This window comes from Procambarus clarkii, unplaced genomic scaffold, assembly GCF_040958095.1.
Source record: "Procambarus clarkii isolate CNS0578487 unplaced genomic scaffold, FALCON_Pclarkii_2.0 HiC_scaffold_98, whole genome shotgun sequence".
NCBI classification, from domain to species: domain Eukaryota; kingdom Metazoa; phylum Arthropoda; class Malacostraca; order Decapoda; family Cambaridae; genus Procambarus; species Procambarus clarkii.
The window spans coordinates 2182539-2200680 of NW_027189131.1; the positions used below are offsets into that span (position 1 = coordinate 2182539).

The window sequence follows — 18142 nt, forward strand, 5'->3', positions numbered from 1 at the left end:
CAGGTGTTATTCATCCTCAGATGAAAGCCGCCACTGTGAGGCGTGAACGACCTTGCAGATAATATCTTCAACTAGTGCTGGTGTTAAATGAGGGACCCCTAGACTTGGTTCCTGACGACACGTGATCAGCCAGCTTGAAACACATCACAATCCAGGATAGGTTCACCAGAGCCTGGGATGCAAAATTACGGCAATCTTAATACTTATACAGGGCCCACAGCTAAGTACCCTTTATTTGATGCATCATTTACAGGTTTAATAATAGCAGGGTGATTGTTCGTCACGCAGCGGGATAACACCTAATAACAGGTGATTAGAATTCCATCTGTAGATATTAATAATCTTGAATATGAATTGAGTAGTTAAATCAATTGCTACTGGTAGTTATTTATCTTGCAGCTCGAGAGACGAATTCCTCATGCTGTCTTCTCCATGTTAACCGTACCATTCATCAGTGTACCAGACTTGGAGATTAAGAGGACTTCCATGGTTATCTAAAGGAATCTACTACAAGCTAAGGCTTATTTCTTTTTATCCATTTCTTTGCAATTTGATATATTCAGAATGTTTTGATGTTAATGTGTGATTTACTGTAACTCATTACTATGCTCATATTCATGTTCTTCTTTGTATGAATGATATTATATTCAGCCTTATTTATAGGATTAGATTATTATTAATTGAATTAGTGAACGAACCACACTGATTCCTGGACGTACTTACCTCCAGTAATAACCCCCCAATGTAGGTGTTTGAGGTTTGTTTCTTTAATAATACAGCCCATTAATTATTCTTATGATCATACTTTCTAGTTATATCCATAGTCACTGGTTTTCTCTAGAATTTTATCTAATGATCTGAAATTCTCAGTTTCCCTCTTTACTTTAAAAGCGGGTGGTCCTTCGTAATTTAATTTACTACTTTAATTATTAATTAATCAGAATCAAGCCCAAATATCCCACAGCAGATGTCAACAAAGTTTTCGACTGGGCAGCAGAAAATAACATGATGTTTAACAGTGATAAATTTCAGGTACTCAGGTACGGCAAAAATGAGGATCTGAAACATAATACAGGATACAAAACACAATCGAATCTTCCCATAGTAGAAAAACAGCATGTCAAGGATTTGGGAATAATAATGTCCGACGATCTAACGATTAGGGAGCATAACCAAGCAAATATCGCGTCAGCCAGAAAAATGATCGGATGGATTACGAGAACTTTCAAATCCAGGGATCCCATCACAATGGTTGTACTCTTCAAGTCACTTGTGTTGTCCCGTCTCGAGTACTGCTTTGTACTTACTTTCCCCTTCAGAGCAGGAGAGATTGCTGAAATTGAGGGAATACAGAGAACATATACGGTACGCATAGACGAGATAAAACACCTAAATTATTGGGATCGTCTCAAAGCTCTCCAAATGTACTCTCTAGAAAGGAGACGAGAGAGATACCAAATAATATACACATGGAAAATACTGGAGGGTCAGGTCCCAAATCTACACAGTAAAATAACAACGTACTGAGGTGAACGATATGGAAGAAAATGCAAGATTGAACCAGTGAAGAGCAGAGGTGCCATAGGCACAGTCAGAGAGCACTGTATAAAAATCAGGGGTCCGCGGTTGTTCAATGTCCTCCCAGCAAGCATAAGAAATATTGCCGGAACAACCGTGGACATCTTCAAGAGAAAACCGGACGGGTTTCTAAGAGAAATTCCGGATCAGCCGGGCTGTGGTGGGTACGTGGGCCTGCGGGCCGCTCCAAGCAACAGCCTGGTGGACCAGACTCTCACAAGTCGAGCCTGGCCTCGGGCCGGGCTTGGGGAGTAGAAGAACTCTCAGAACTCCATCAACCAGGTATCAACCAGGTAAGGTGCCGACCAATAACTGTACCACATCCCTGGGTAAGGTGCCGACCAATGACTGTACCACATCCCTGGGTAAGGTGCCGACCAATGACTGTACCACATCCCTGGGTAAGGTGCCGACCAATGACTGTACCACATCCCTGGGTAAGGTGCCGACCAATGACTGTACCACATCCCTGGGTAAGGTGCCGACCAATGACTGTACCACATCCCTGGGTAAGGTGCCGACCAATGACTGTACCACATCCCTGGGTAAGGTGCCGACCAATGACTGTACCACATCCCTGGGTAAGGTGCCGACTAATGACTGTACCACATCCCTGGGTAAGGTGCCGACTAATGACTGTACCACATCCCTGGGTAAGGTGCCGACTATAAATAAGTAACCATGTTGATTTTAGTGGGTGTTGTCTATCAGTCTGGGGGCCAGATTCACGAAGCAGTTACGCAAGCATTTACGAACCTGTCCATCTTTTGTCAATCTTTGACGGGTTTGTTTACAATTATTAAACAGTTAATGAGCTCCGAGGCGCCAGGATACTGTTTATAACAATAACAACAGTTGATTGGGAAATGTTCATGCATGTAAACTGTTTAATAAATGTAACCAAAGCCGTCAAAGATTGAGGAAAGATGTACACGTTCGTAAGTACTTGCGTAACTGCTTTGTGAATCCGGATCCAGGATATCACTGCTATCGTTCTCTGCTGACGATAGACAAAAACTGGTCGATGCTCGTTTGTCTAACTTAGAAAACCTTCACTTTGTCATCTTAGCTATTGATGCTGATGCTGTTTAAGAGGAGAAAACCTACACATTTACACGCTTGTATTCTCTATAAAGCATGTTAATGTTTACGCTTCCTTCCATAGTGCACATGTAAAGATTCATTAATTGTTAGGTCAGGTTTTGGTGAGATCGCTGTTCAGTTCCCTCGCTCTCACCCGTAATGACCAGTGACCTCCACACTATGGATACCAGCCACCAAAATGCCTCCTCCAATTACAGGTCATTGTCCTCTACAGTTAAGGGGCCAGATTCACGAAAGCACTTACGCAAATACTTACGAACGTGTACATCTTTCCTCAATCTTTGACGGCTTTGGTTACATTTAATAAAAAGTTTACAAGCATGAAAACTTGCCAATCAACTGTTGTTATTGTTATAAACAGCCTCCTGGTGCTTCGGAGCTCATTAACTGTTTAATAATTGTAAACAAATCCGCCAAAGATTGAGAAAAGATGTACAGGTTCGTAAGTGCTTGCGTAAGTACTTTCGTGAATCTGGCCCAAGGTTTTTACACTTATTGTGGAGTAAACCCCTTTAATTTAAACGTTTGTTCAAGCGTGAGAACGGGCGAGATTTTTGGAAACAACCGGAATTAATGTTCACAATTATTTTAACGAAGCATTCTACTGTTCTTCTTTAACATAAATTTTTGTGCCTCATTTTTCTCTATGTCCACTTACAGTTGTTTTTTTATTATCTTTAAAATGATAGCCTAAGCATTAATTTTTACACTGAATTGGTATCACTAGATGGATGCGAGTACTTAATTAGCCGAGTTGGTAACACTGGGGTGTTGAATTTGGTGGAGCCTCAGCCAATGGCCGGTCATATGTGTTGTGTTGTTGTGAGCTGTTGTGTTGCTGCTCCTCCCACCTTCAGTGTCACAACGTGAGCTGAAGTGTGTTGACGTATTTAAATGAATATTCTTCAGGGAAGACTATAGTTAAACTGTGAAAATAATTTGGGGACTGTATAACCAACTGCTTTAATAACTTTGTGTAGATATAGTAGTTGCCAAATGCAGTAGTTCTCTTGGAGTGAGCAGAGTGTATTCACATTCTATTTGTGAAAAGACACTGTGATTGGTGTAATTGTGCAGTATAAGTAGATAAATATTAAAATGGTTGTAATTATTTGCCGACGCTGTATGGAGGAAATATAATGTTGGAGGGAATGTACGAGCCGAACAGCTGGTACTGCTTCTCGCGGTCTATGCACGCTGTAAATACCGCCTTCCTTGCCAAGTGATCTTTCTTTATTGAGCAACTCGTTGGTGTTTGGTGTCTTGCAGGAATGGCATAACAGTACAGTGGATGCCACATTTAATCTGGTGAATGTAATTTTGGTCCATCTCTATTATGGGTTAAGTTGGCTTCTGTGCTGACCTTTCAATAACGCAGCGTTGAAACGACAAAGTAATTGCTGGTAACGCGCCCCGCCAATGGCAGGGAGTTTGTACTATTTAAATATACATTGATGTCTGGATTTATCGCTGACCATTAGGCCAGTTCTTGATAATGCGACTTGTGTGTATTTAAAATATATACCACCACGTTCATAGTCGGTCGGCTTGTCATTGTAGGTGAACTTAGTGTTGTGAAGGTAATATAACGTCTGTGTAGTTGTAAGTAGGCGGAGTTTTTCCCGTCAGGTTTTGGCACGCTTAGTAAAGTTACATATACACCTAATGACAAGTGTGGTATTTGTATATCTATTGGATCTAAATTAAGTTTTTCGGATTCCAGTATTAACTTGCACGGCATTACAGATTATACTGTGCTTCTGATTCTTGCAGAGGCAGGTGTTGCATAGTTCAGTGTGTGGTGTGGTAGGTCTGGTAACTGTTAGATTTCTATCTGCCCAAACATCCCCACCCAATGAGCGATGACTGGTGGCGCTAGTTACGCTCCATTCCCTATTTTAAGAACATTAATTTTTCTGTTTGAAATAACTACTTTAATTGTAGTTTTTGAGTATAGTTGTATTGTCGATTTATATAATTTGAATAGAAGTGCAGGAACTGGTTAAGCTTCGACACCTCCCCCACCCTCCCCGATCCACATACTCTACCCATCTTTCATAACATTCTTCACCTAATACCCTTACCAACTAATATTGTCATATCCCCACCCGCCATCCCTGGCGTCACATAACAGGTCATCGGCCGACACAGCCCTGACCTGGGGCCATGTCACGCATCCACAAATAATCATCCTCTCCATCAAATTGTAAACACGTTTATTAAAGTACTGACACTTTACCTATCACTGTAATGCCTGACATAGACCAGGTATTTTCATAACTTGACTGCCATAACGACCCGTGTAGTTGTACCTAGGAAGATGACTTCGAAGCTGGCTAGTGGTCACGAGGTGGAGGACATGACCGAGGAATGGCTGGTCAGGATGGAGCAGGAACAGACGCTCTACAACAAAGGTATGGTCCGCCTCAGGCCCGGAGGCTGGCTCTACCCGACGCTCTTCACCAAATATGCTGACGACATCTACAACTACAAGGTGTAATATGTCTATTGTTACTTTGATACTTGAATATGGGTAATGTACTTGGTCGGGAGGGTGGTGGGTGAACGGTGCCCAGATCACTCTCCCCTGATATATATGTGGGTGTAAAATGTATACACTTGTATGTTCTCTATAATGTATACTACAATAATGTTCTCTTCAGTTCACTGAAGGTGACGTACTTGTGATGGGAATGCCCAGGTCTGGGACGACCTAGATGTTGGAGTTGGTGTGGACGATGCTTCACAACCTCGACCTGAACCAGAGGGGCAACCTGCCCATCTTCATCAGAGCACCGCATATACAGTATGACACATTCTTGGTTTATCAGTGTGATTGTCTTGGTAACGCCCGGGACTAGGGCTATAATTACTGTATAGTCTGATTGCTCCTAATAAATCGGTAGGTGTGGTTGAAAGATTTAATTAGTGTTTAGCTGCTTAGTTCTAAATGAGCTCCGGTTTAGATCGCATTTATGGAAGACTTTTTCGGAATGGTAGTTCAGCAAGCTGCAGTAAATTCGCTAATTTGCAGACGTACCTTAGAATAGTCCCCTTTAATTTTGAAGACCATGTAATATTAGCGAAGATCTTGCAAAAGTTCTTTAAAATAGTATTCATAAATATTCTTAACCATTTTATCTTGGCAGAAAATAAAAATTTTGCCAAGACTTTTTTTTTATATTTTTTTTTCTCTATTACATTTCATAAAACGGTTACTCCTGCTTAACACGGCACCGGATGTGGATAAAATGATGTGGCAATTTTGGCTGCTTGAGATAAGATCTGTTAATGACTGTGTGAAGTATTATTCCTTTTACCATTTCCTGTGTTTGTGAGCGTGGGAGTCTGGCCCTAGCTTCGGTACGGGGCGGACGTGTTGAATCGGCGCTCCAGCAGTTTGTGTTGTTTGCCCGTTTCAGCTGGTTGAGGGCGGGTGTGTGTCTGCTCGCCTGTGCTGACGTGGCGTTACGATGGGGGTCCCTCTACCCCCTGTCGTCCGGGCTCAGTCTGTGGGACTAGAGTTCTCTGTGCGGGCTGGTTACCCAGAGATTGCCCTGGCTTGTGAAATGCTCTGTCCCTGTGTTTGCGATTTATGGGGTCGAGTTGCTAACGGCCCGTAGGGCAATTGTGAAGTTTGCAGAGGAGGTGGCGTATCGCGATTTTCTCCGGCGATACGAGGGGCGGACACTGCCCCTGCCGGATGGTGCGGGCATTGTCACCCTCTCGGATAGGAGTGGTGCACTTACTTACATCAGTGTGCATGGGGCTCCCTTGGAGTTTAAAGAGGCTCTGCTACGGCGGTATTTCGGCCGGTTTGGCGCAGTTGTTAGTGTGAGAGTGAACGTGGTGTCTTCTAGTCCTCTTAAGGGTGTGAGGTCTAACATTCGCACCCTGGGCATGAGACTCCGGGCGGATATTCCGTCCTCTGTGCGCCTTATGGGGTACAACGTTCGGGTGTTTTACGCCCGTCAGCCGCGGACGTGTTATCGTTGTGGTCTTTTGGGCCATCAGGCTGCTGACTGTTCTGCGCCTGCTGTTGTACCAGTGAATCTCTTCAGTGAGGAGGATTTTCCGCCCCTTCCTGTGGGGGATGATTCGGTGGGTATGGACGTCTCTTCGGCTGAGGAGGTGCCCTCTGTAGCAGCTGTTGCTCCGCCTGTTGCGCCCCCTGTTGTTGCCGCATCTCCTCCGGAGGTTGGGTCCTCGCCTAGTGCTCCAGCTGGTGTCCCTGAGCCTCTTCCGCCTGCCGTTTGCTCGGACCCCTCGTCTTCCAGTTCTTCCTCTGCTGTGTCTGTCCCGGTCCCTGCGCCCTCGCCGTCTGTTCCGGCTGTGCTGGGAGCTGAAGTGGTTCCGGCATTCCCTCCTGTGCCTGGCCTGGTGCCCCGTGTGGTTGAGGAGGCTGCCGTGCTGCGGCGTGCGTCGGTTCGCTCGGTTGGTGCTGCGCGGGTCGCTGAGTCTGCCTTCGGGTCTGATGATGTGCGGCCCGAGCCTAAGCGTTCCCGGCGTTCTTCTGCGTGGGCTGATGTTGGCGAATTCGACGAGTGTCGTCCTTCCGTTGACGGTGGAGTGGCTCCGGATGTGGTGCACACTACAGTGGTGGCGGAGGTACACTTGCCTGAGGATGCCGGTGCCGGCGTTTTGGCCTCAACTTCTGGTCCGTTGTCAGAGGGTCCTGCTTCAGGTGCGTTGCCTGCGTCGGATGGCTCCGGTTCTTCGTGGGCGGTGGTTCCCCCTGCTGTAGTTGGTGGTGAGTGGGGTGGCCTGGTAGTGATGTTGAGAAAGGATGCTCGCTCTGGATGTTCTGTGGCCCCTTCCTCGGCAGCGGTCTTGCCGCCTCTTCCGTTTCCTGCAGTCCCTTCCGTGTCTCCTGCGGTATCCGTGGAAGTGCTATCGTCTCAGCGTCCGGCACCTGCTCCGATGAAGAAGGCGTGGCAGGCTCGGCGGCCCTCGTCCGCTTCTCCGGTGTCATCTGCTTCCTCGAAGGGCGTGGTTGGCGCTCCCCAGCCTCGTTATGCGACTTGCGTCAGTGACCTTAGGTATTGGCCGATGCCGCCAGATATAGATGTTCCCGAGTTTATGATACCCGCTCGAGAGCGGGGGATCACAAACCCCACCGACCTTGAAGATCTAGTCTGGGAAGCTTACAAGGCGAAATATCCTCATGATCTTTTCCCGGAGAAGTACATTTCTCACGCAAGTGATTTCTATGTATTTTGTGTTGCCTGGTTGTGGGGTGTGTATGTGAGTGGGTGGGGTGGGTATTGTTTCCCGGTTCCTGCGTGCTCCGGTTTGTATTGTGGGTCTTCTTGTATGGCTAGTGGGGGGGGGGGGTGTGCGGTTCCTATGCGTTTGTGTGTTCGGTTGTGGATGTCGTGTGCCCTTGTTTGTCATCTTGTGTGCCCTTCAGGCTGTTGGGGTGTGCTCTTTGTGTGCATTATGTGTGTGAGGTATTAGCAGACTTGTTTTGTATGTTTCTCGCCTCTCTGTTTCCCTTATGTTTGTATTACGCTGTGTTTATATTTGTGTTATGTTTGTATATGCATTTTTGTTTTGTGGTGAGCCCTTCTGGCTGGTCTTCTCTTGATTTGTTCCTTTGTCATTGTACGTGTGTGTGCTTTGTACTTTTGTTCTATGTTATATTTGTTCTGTTTTTATTGTACATTATACGCATGCTTGCATGTAAAAATAAAAATAAAAAATAAAAAAAAGTTTCCTGTGTTTGTACTTTACGTTGGTAGAATACAAAAGATGGGTTGTTCAGTGGTTGGTTGTTCAGATTAGTGCTAGCAAACAATTTCTTTTTTGAGGGGGGGGGGGGGATTATCTGGGGAAAGCGCAAATCCATTAAGACTATATAGCACTTGGGAAGGTTATCTTGAGATGATTTCGGGGCTTTAGTGTCCCCGCGGCCCGGTCCTCGACCAGGCCTCCAACCCCAGGAAGCGGCCCGTGACAGCTGACTAAAACCCAGGTACCCATTTTACTGCTGGGTAACAGGGGCATAGGGAGAACAAAACTCTGCCCATTGTTTCTCGCCGGCGCCTGGGATCGCACCCAAGACCACAGGATCACAAGTCCAGCGTGCTGTCTGCTCGGCCGACCGGCTCCCTAGACAGGTCAAGATACATTTTTGTGAGCGTTTGTACTTGTCTGTAATAAAGCCTCGCCCCAGCTTGATTTATTAGTTGCAAAAAGAGGGATGGGAATTGTAAATTCGTCATAAAGAGTGTTTGAGGCGGTGCTGGGCGAGGGGAGATGCCACCTTTTATAAATGTTCCGTGGACACGAGGGGGAAGGGGGGGGGCTGGCAGACTAAATACTAGTGGTTGCAGGAAATAAATGTCATAAATTTCTTGCAATATTAATACTGGTTGGGATGCTTACCCTGGCTTTACGGTTAAATGCATTTATGAAGTCACTAAAGCATTTCATGAAGGCTTTAATGACTTCAATTTTTGGTATATTTACCAAATTGGTATTTGGACCAATCTTCATGATTGGCCCAAATACTTTGGCTCAATACTGTAGTTACATAAAATAGGTCATGCATGTGAAGCAATCGCTTCGGAGGTCTTGGGTAAATATTTATAACACTTGGTCTTGTGTGTGTAAGCAAAATTATCATGTCCGACTCTGGTGATTGGTTCTCTTTGTCAGTGTTGGATAATTCAGTTTAGCATTGATGCTAAACTGTCCTAAATTAATTGTTCACTTGCACACTACATTGTTGTTTTCAGGAAATGGGACCTCTGACAATTAAACCCGTCCCCCTGTATTGGGACGAAGGATGACAATAGTACGTGCAGATGTACAACCTAATTAGAAAAGTAGGGATCAATACTATTGAATTTCGATAAATTAACTTTTCCACTGTATTTGCAAAGACAAATTAACCTAACCTTTCCTAGGTCTCTTACGTGCAATCGGAGGTTTAATAAAGTAAATGTTATACTAGGCATTGGAATAAGTTTTTAAATGTTTCCGGACAGTAGTACAAAGTTCTACCTAATTGCTTAGAACGTCAATCTTTGTACTATGGTGCACATGGTTTTTGTAACTCTTTAACCAGAGATTAGGTTGGACACAATAAGTAGTTAGGGACTGATATCCTGTGACAGAATACAGGCTCTGGGTATAGGTCATATAAAATTTGTAACGTGAAGCATAATATTGTTTTAAGATGGTGATAGTTTTGTGACAATAAGTGTTTGGCTTAAATTTCTTTATTACCTCATGATTACCACACGTTTGTGCACGTGATGTTAATGTGTGCTTGAATATGTGAAGTCTTGTGTTAACTGTCGGGTGCAACATGAGAGATTAGCAAAGAACCATTCATATATCGGTTGCAATATATGAAGGATCCTGTATTTGTGCTTCTGGATGGGTTTATATAAAGAAATGTATTGCTAGAACTTATTGCATAATTGGTGATTTAAGAATAAACTCAAATGTATTTATTCTAAAGCGATTAAATTTAAGTATTTCAGCTCTGGGTAGGTGTAGTAATAACAACAACAACAACAACAACAAAACATTTCCAGTTTTGACATGATGATTGACAGCAAGACCATCAGAAGCACTGTTGAGAATCCTCAGCAGTTCACAGAAATGTTTCGTCAAATGTGTCCAGGCAAGAAGGTAGAAGACGGAGTGTTTCTGCAGATTAGCGAGGCTCTACCTGCTCCGAGAGTGATGAAGACCCACCTGCCCAGCACCCTCCTTCCGCCTAGCCTTCTTCAAACCACAAAGGTCCTAGTTGGTTATTGTTCTAATGGTTTTATGGGAATAAAATGGTTGGATTTGCAATCGCTGCTTCATGAAGCAAGAGTCGTACGGTTTGTAATCAAACGATTAGAGTATTAGTTAAAATACAGCTACTTAAGATAAATATTGGTAAAATGTTCTCTAATCCTGCCGTTTCTATTCCTTCATTTGAATTTTTTTTAAGTCTCAATCTAAATATTGACAAGACTGTTTTCTTTAATAATTGGATCAAATTTTAAACGTGGGAGCCATGTGTAGTGGACATGTATAGACCCTTTCCTCTCCCTCCTTGAGCTGCCGCCACTTGGGGTTTACCTATTGACTAGTTTGGTTTTTCCAATAACCCTGCTCGGCCGAGAGCCAGTGGGTTTTATTGCTCGATAAAACGGTGGGTACAAGACGTGCAGGCTTGCACACACCCAGCTTGTCTCGCTCACTGCCGTAACCTGTACACTTTAGGATACTTTCCCCTTTTGTTCTAGGATTGGAAGGAGGTTGGAAAGTGAGACTTTTATAATGGGCAGTGTTTTCTGGCTATCTAGTCACTCTACTTTTCACTGGGCGGTTCGTGCTCATCAGTGTCGATCGGATAAGTAACAGTATTTTGTTATTGCCAAGAGTCGGCTACTTAAAGGAAAAGTTCAAAGTAGAATGGGCTATGGAGAGCCTAAGTATAAGCTCTTCCAGATCCATTATCTGGATCAGTAACTGATACTAAAGATCTGGGGGATGTATTTGGGTTTTCATTGTGAATTTCAGCCCCGAAGGGCTAGCGGTACCAATTATGGAGCTGGTGGGTTAGTATAGCCCTCCAGGTTTTCAGTTTTCTGTTTGCCTGAGACTTTGGCTGATCAGTGCTGTCGTTGAAGTTTGGTGAGGTGACCTCTTCGAGGTCATCTTGTATCAAGTAGGTGTGATATTTGTGGTGTGGCGAAAGACTCCTAAAATTTCCTAGTCTGAAGAGTCTGTAACATACGTAGTTGGTGTCTTTAATCCCGCAGCCTGAGGTAGGCTCGGGTGTCGTGGATTAGTGGTAGAAGCTATTTCAGGAGCATTGGTGGTGCTGTTAGACTTTGTAAACGGCACGTCTGCTGGCATTACTGCCGAGATAGTGATGGTAGGAGTGTTGGGAACTGGAGAAGGAAATACTGTTTGTGCCACCCGGGCCTTGGGTGGTTCTAGTCTGTTATAGTTTTCGTGGTCGATCTGGTGGTAGTCTGTAGAGTGGAAGTGAAGGCAGTGAGACTTGCGACCAGGGCGGAGGGTATGGTAGCAGTTGTGGCAGCAGGAAGGTCATCAGGTACAACAGGTGTTGGGAGTACATTCGCAATTCTACCGATTGATTGATGAAGATTAAGCAACCAAAAAGGTGGCACGGGCATGAATAGCTCGTTAGTGGTAAAATTTAATCGTCGGGCTGCTATCGCGGGGTTGACAGTATTTGAGGGTGTCCAGCTGCTGGATGCCTTTTTTTTACCATAAGAGTGGCAGTGTTGATGGCATCAGTGTGGTTACGGAAAGATTCGAGTACTCTTAAAGCTCCTCTAAGGTCGTTGGTTGCTTCACATTCAAGATGGCGGCGAAAGTGACACTTGTGATTGTTTGGCAGACGGTGCACTCTGTCGGGGTTAACCAATCTCCCAGTTGCATCTGTAACCTAGACGTAATCTACATAACCGAACTGCTATTTACCTGTGGATTCCTTTTGGATATGTAATTTTTTTAACTTGTTGTTCTGAAGATAACATATTACAGAGGGCGAACATTCTGCTACTCTGGTGTAGATAAGCTTTGTTGAGATAAGCTTTTTGGTGATAGTCTTTCATGTACTGTAGGCTGGGTTGGATTATATCAATGGATGACGTGTTGCCAATTTAGCAATTTCATCAGCTTTCTCATTTAAGGGGATTCCCACATGGGACGGGATCCAGTTTAGGGTGATGTTGAGTCTTTTGCCTTTAGTGACTGCTCAGATACAAAATGTTGGTAATTATTTCCACGTAGTCTTTCCACTGCTTTTTTTCCTAATATTTGAAGTGCAGCTTTTGAGTCTGCACGAAACTCGAAATTCCATTACACAATCGCATGTGCGAATGCCTGTTTGTCAAACGGCTCGGATTGGGTTGATGCTGGTCCTTATGATTTCCAATATGCCTGTTTACTGTCCGTGCAAAGAGCAGCGCCAGCACACTCATATTGTGTAAACCGATCCGTCTGTGAAGTTGTGGGTGGGGTCCTGCTACTGGAATGCTGAACATTTGCTTCTCTATGATGCGCTTTAGGATTGTGGGATTGTAGGTTTCCTTTTTAATCGGAAGACCTTTTATTACTATTTTGAAGGTAGCTCCTCCCATGGCGGGGAACAAGTGTAACTTGGGTGTGATTGATCACGCTATCAAAAATCGTGCTTTTTAATTATGTTCAGGAAATTTCCCATTCTGGCAGGCCAAGAGTTTCCGTTTTGGCAAAGTCCAACTACAAAGGCCTGCCGTACTGGGACTGGATCAGGGGAAATAATTATTTTGCTGATAAACGTAGCTGTTCTTTGATATTCGTTCTTGAAGAGAGGGCAAACCCGTTTCCAGTGTAGTTTAAAGTTTAGTCCACATAGGGGCTCCCAGGGCAGTTCTCGTAGCATTGTTTGGAGCAATTTCAAGCTTTTTCAATTATTAGTGTGATACTTGAGTGAAGGTATGGCATAGTAGATTACTGGTCTGACTGCCTGTACATCGTATGTGCGAAGGATTTGCAGATTGGCTCCTCCAGAGAGGGAGGTAAGTGACCTGAAGATTGCTGTCTGAGCCGCTGTTCTCTAAAGTGACCTCGGCATTAAAATTCTTATGTCTATGATTATTCCTATATACTAAGTGATCACCCATTCAATTGCTTGACCCTGTACTATGAGCTACACGTTGGGCTTCGCTTTTATTATGGACATGGCTTTTGTCTTTGTGGGGTTGAGTTTGATACCAATCTGCTTTGCCTCTTCAGTGATGCAGTCTAAGCATTTGGGTGCAAGGCACGCCTCGTCCCTTCCTTTCCTGATAATGACAGTCGTCTGCGTAGTTTGGCAGCCTGCAGTGTTGTGGGAGTTTTAACCTCTATTTTTTCCATTAAACAATTAAAGATTAAGGGGGGGGGGGGGGCTAAAAATGCCGCCTTGCGGTGTATCATTTTCATGTCTTTTTTTTTTCTGTGTTGAGAAACTGTGCCATGAAGTGTCTTGCTTCTGAGACAGCTTTTAGTCCAGGAGAGCAGGTTAACTTTGACCTCTTTATAAATAAGGCAGCAGAGAATAGCCAATTCAAAGGCTTTCTCGTGGTCCAGGAATATCGGCCCTCCTGGTCTGTCGTTAAAGTGAGGTAACAGTTGTAATACAGTCCACCGAGCCAACCTCTCGTCTATAGTCATACATACCATGGTACAGTTTAGGTATTTTCCACTAAAGTCTGTCGAGTGTCATTCTGTTGGCTGTCTTTGCTGCTCAGCTTTGGAGAAATGGGCCTGGGTTTTGCTGAATCTTTGGGTTTTGGGATCGGTACCGTTTGCTCTATTAAAAGCTCTAGCTTTAGTTTTAGAAGTCCAGGCTCGATTAATTAACGTAAAGTGTGCAGCGTCTCCCTCTGGGCAGAGGTTCCTAATCATTTTATAGGTTATTTTGTAGTATCTCGGGGATGTATTCTTGGAGTTTGTATTAGTTCAATTGTGCTCGTCTAGTGTGTAATGGTTATTAGTGTCAAAATTCTGCAAATGCTGTAAAGATTCTGTGCCACCTTTCTTCCGGTCTGCACTGCCAGTACATCTGCAAGTTGAGTACTGGCTGCTTTCTGCCTCCTGGTTGCCAGTACTTCCGCTTCTGATGCGGATCCTTAAGGTGTGGGGCTTTTAGGTGTTTTATTTCCTATGGCCCAGTGGATTTGCTGCCACCTCTATGGTGGTCATACCCCCACTAGATTTTGTCATCAAAATCCCCTAGTGGGGGTCCCACTAGGGACCCCCACTAGATTTTGAAGAAGCCATAAACAGTATGCCTATGCACTCTGCACCAGGCCCGGATTCTTGGAACTCCATATTCATCAAGAACTGTAAAAAAACAACTATCGTAGGCCCTTCACATTCTATGGAGACAAAGCCTAGATACTGGCGTTATCCCTGACATACTAAAAACAGCAGAGATAGCACCACTCCATAAAGGAGGAAATAAGGCAGAGGCAAAAAATTACAGACCGATAGCACTAACATCGCACATCATAAAAATTTTTGAGAGAGTGCTAAGAAGTAAGATCACAAAATACATGGAATCACAGCATCTCCATAACCCCGGACAACATGGTTTCAGAACAGGGCGCTCTTGCCTGTCGCAGTTGCTGGACCACTATGATATGGCATTAGATGCTATGGAAGACAAACAAAACGCTGATGTAATTTACACAGATTTCGCAAAAGCTTTTGATAAATGTGACCATGGTGTTATTGCACATAAAATGCGTTCAAAAGGAATTACCGGGAAAATAGGCAGATGGATCTACAATTTCCTGACTGACAGAACCCAATGTGTAATAGTCAACAAAATAAAATCCAGCTCATCAACGGTGAAGAGCTCAGTCCCCCAGGGTACTGTGCTTGCTCCAGTACTTTTTCTCATCCTCATATCGGACATAGACCAGAACACAACCTATAGCACTATCATCCTTTGCAGATGACACTAGGATTTTCATGAGAGTTGGCAACATAGAGGACACGGCAAACCTCCAATCAGATGTAGATCAGGTCTTTCTATGGGCTACAGAAAATAATATGGTATTCAACGAGGATAAGTTTCAGCTCATGCGCTACGGAAAAATTGAAAATATAAAAACAGAAACCACGTACAAAACGCAGGCAAATCATAACATAGAACGAAAAGGCAATGTAAAGGACCTGGGTGTACTCATGTTGGAAGACCTTACCTTTAAAGAACACAATAAAGTAGCAGTCACAACTGCAAGAAAAATGACAGGTTGGATAACAAGAACTTTTCACACTAGAGATGCTATACCGATGATGATACTTTTCAAAACGCTTGTGCTCTCTAGAGTGGAGTACTGCTGCACAATGACAGCCCCTTTCAAAGCTGGAGAAATTGCTGACCTAGAGAGCGTGCAGAGATCCTTTACTGCTAGAATCCACTCAGTAAAACATCTAAATTACTGGGACCGACTAAAGAGCCTAAATCTGTACTCCCTTGAGCGCAGGCGGGAGAGATACATAATAATTTACACGTGGAAAATAATGGAGGGGCTGGTCCCAAACCTGCACACAGAAATAACACCACATGAGACCAGAAGACATGGCAGGATGTGCAGAATACCCCCGTTGAAAAGCAGAGGTGCAACAGGTACTCTGAGAGAGAACTCTATCAACATCAGAGGCCCGAGACTGTTCAACACGCTTCCACTACACATTAGGGGCATAACTGGCAAACCCCTCAGTGTTCAAGAGAGAACTGGATAAGCACCTCCAGAGGATACCTGATCAACCAGGCTGTGACTCATACGTCAGGCTGCGAGCAGCCGCGTCTAACAGCCTGGTTGATCAGTCCAGCAACCAGGAGGCCTGGTCGACGACCGGGCCGCGGGGACACTAAGCCCCGGAAGCACCTCAAGGTAGGTAGGTAGGTCATTCAGATGTGAACACCATTCTAGCCACTTTCGTGTTTATTAGCCTGGTCTCTTGCTGCACATGTTCCTTGACCTCACAAAGTCCTGTTATGGTCACTTGGCTGGGTTTTTTTTGTATAGCTTCATTGTGCTGTTGAGTCTGAGTTCTAACACGTTTGCAATAGTACCGGTAATCTTTGGTGTCTGAATAGTTTTTTTCAGTGGGATAGCGTTTGTGTGCACTTTGAATTGCATCAGCAAAATCTTGTTCTGCCCGACTTAATGTCTTTGGGAACATATTATTTTCTATGCCACTCTGAAATGGTTTTGAAATCGGTCCCATTTTGCTAAAGCAAAGTTAAAGGTTTCAGATGGAGGTGGGGTCGGTAGATTTAACTTACGATCAATCTGGACCCCATAGTGGTCGCTTGTGAGTGGGCTCAACTGACCATGTTGCTGCATTTCTCAGGGAGGCTGAAACTAAGGTTGGGTCTAATCTACCTCCTTGGATGTGGGTGGGTTCATTCTTGGAACCCACCCACATCCAAGGGTGGGATATAGTAGTGTCTAAATAAGAGATCTATTTCAGCACGTGGAGCCGTGTAAACATTTAAGATTTTTTAAAGTTTGTCTTGGCTCGATATAAATACTCCAAATTACCTCCGTTCCTGCTCCACAATCGGATGGGGTGGTTATGGGTTTGGATATTAGGTCAGATTTCACAACAATTGCACATCCCCTGGATTACCCGTTGACCCATGGAAGGAAAAAGCCAGAGAATTTCAGTTCTAGTCCGGCTCGAAGTCAGCTCTGCTGTAGTATCGGGATGTTTTTGCCTTTGGTTGCTGTTTTGCATTACAATTTTGTGTGCAGCCCTTCTACATTCCATTGCATAATCTTAAGTCCTCTAGGTTGTTGGGACTTGCTGATATTACCGTGGTATCCATGAAGTCTGATGAACACGCCATGGAAGTTGAAACAGGAGTTGAGGATCTAGGTTTACTTGAAATTGACTCGTAAAGTTTGCTTTCCGACGTACTGGACTCGCGCATATATTTTTTTTTTTTTTTTTTTTCTCTTTTCTCTCCTGCGTTCTTGAAGATGACGATATTGTTTTTTCAAATTTCTTGAGCTTGTGTTCAATTGTCTTTTGGGTCTCTGTGGTTTGCTTGATACCGTGTATCAGCAGCAAACGTTAGACCAATTCTGCGACAAAGGTTTAAAGTATTGGCCAGAGGGTGTCCAGTTATGTGGGAGCTCTATTTACTGCTGTGCAGGTTTGGGCCCTGTTTATTCTTTGGCCCTTATCAGTGGAAACTTTTGACACTCTTACGATCATTGCTCCCAGTTATTGGATGCAATGGACGGGCGACTAGGTTGAAGTATTTTCTTGTGGCTCCCAGTCATCCCTTTGTCCTGGACGGAGGCCATCACACCCTCCACCATGGCCGATAGTGGAGAGCCATGTGCCCCCCTCTACCTGGGGTGTTGGTAAACTTCCCGCTCTCTTTTGTGGGCAGGGGAACTGGTATATTTTGGTTGGGGTTTCGGCTCTTCTGTAGGTGTGTGTACTCGCCTAGTTGTGCTCGCCTAGTTGTGCTTGCGGGGGTTGAGCTCTGGCTCTTTGGTCCCGCCTCTCAACTGTCAATCAACAGGTGTACAGGTTCCTGAGCCTATTGGGCTCTATCATATCTACACTTGAAACTGTGTATAAAGTCGGCCTCCACCACATCACTTCCTAATGCATTCCATTTGTCAACCACTCTGACACTAAAAAAAGTTCTTTCTAATATCTCTGTGGCTCATTTGGGCACTGTTTCCACCTGTGTCCCCTAGTGCGTGTGCCCCTTGTGTTAAACAGCCTGTCTTTATCAACCCTGTCGATTCCCTTGAGGATCTTGAATGTGGGGATCATGTCCCCCCAAACTCTTCTGTCTTCCAACGAAGTGAGGTTTAATTCCCGTAGCCTCTCCTCGTAGCTCATACCTCTCGGCTCGGGTACTAGTGTGGTGGCAAACCTTTGAACCTTTTACATTTTAGTCATATGCTTG

The 18142-nt window shown here is 44.4% G+C and overlaps 1 protein-coding gene across 1 annotated transcript; it reads left to right on the top strand.

Annotated features, from left to right (window-relative positions):
- Nucleotides 1–2141: 2141 nt before the first annotated feature.
- Nucleotides 2142–17111, top strand: LOC138360161 (uncharacterized). The gene is made up of 4 exons (XM_069320105.1): nt 2142–3548; nt 4989–5176; nt 5346–7815; nt 16965–17111. Exons 3-4 carry the CDS (start codon nt 6583–6585, stop codon nt 17109–17111), a joined length of 1380 nt encoding a protein of 459 aa, XP_069176206.1. The 5' UTR covers nt 2142–3548; nt 4989–5176; nt 5346–6582.
- The last annotated feature ends 1031 nt before the right edge of the window (nt 17112–18142 follow it).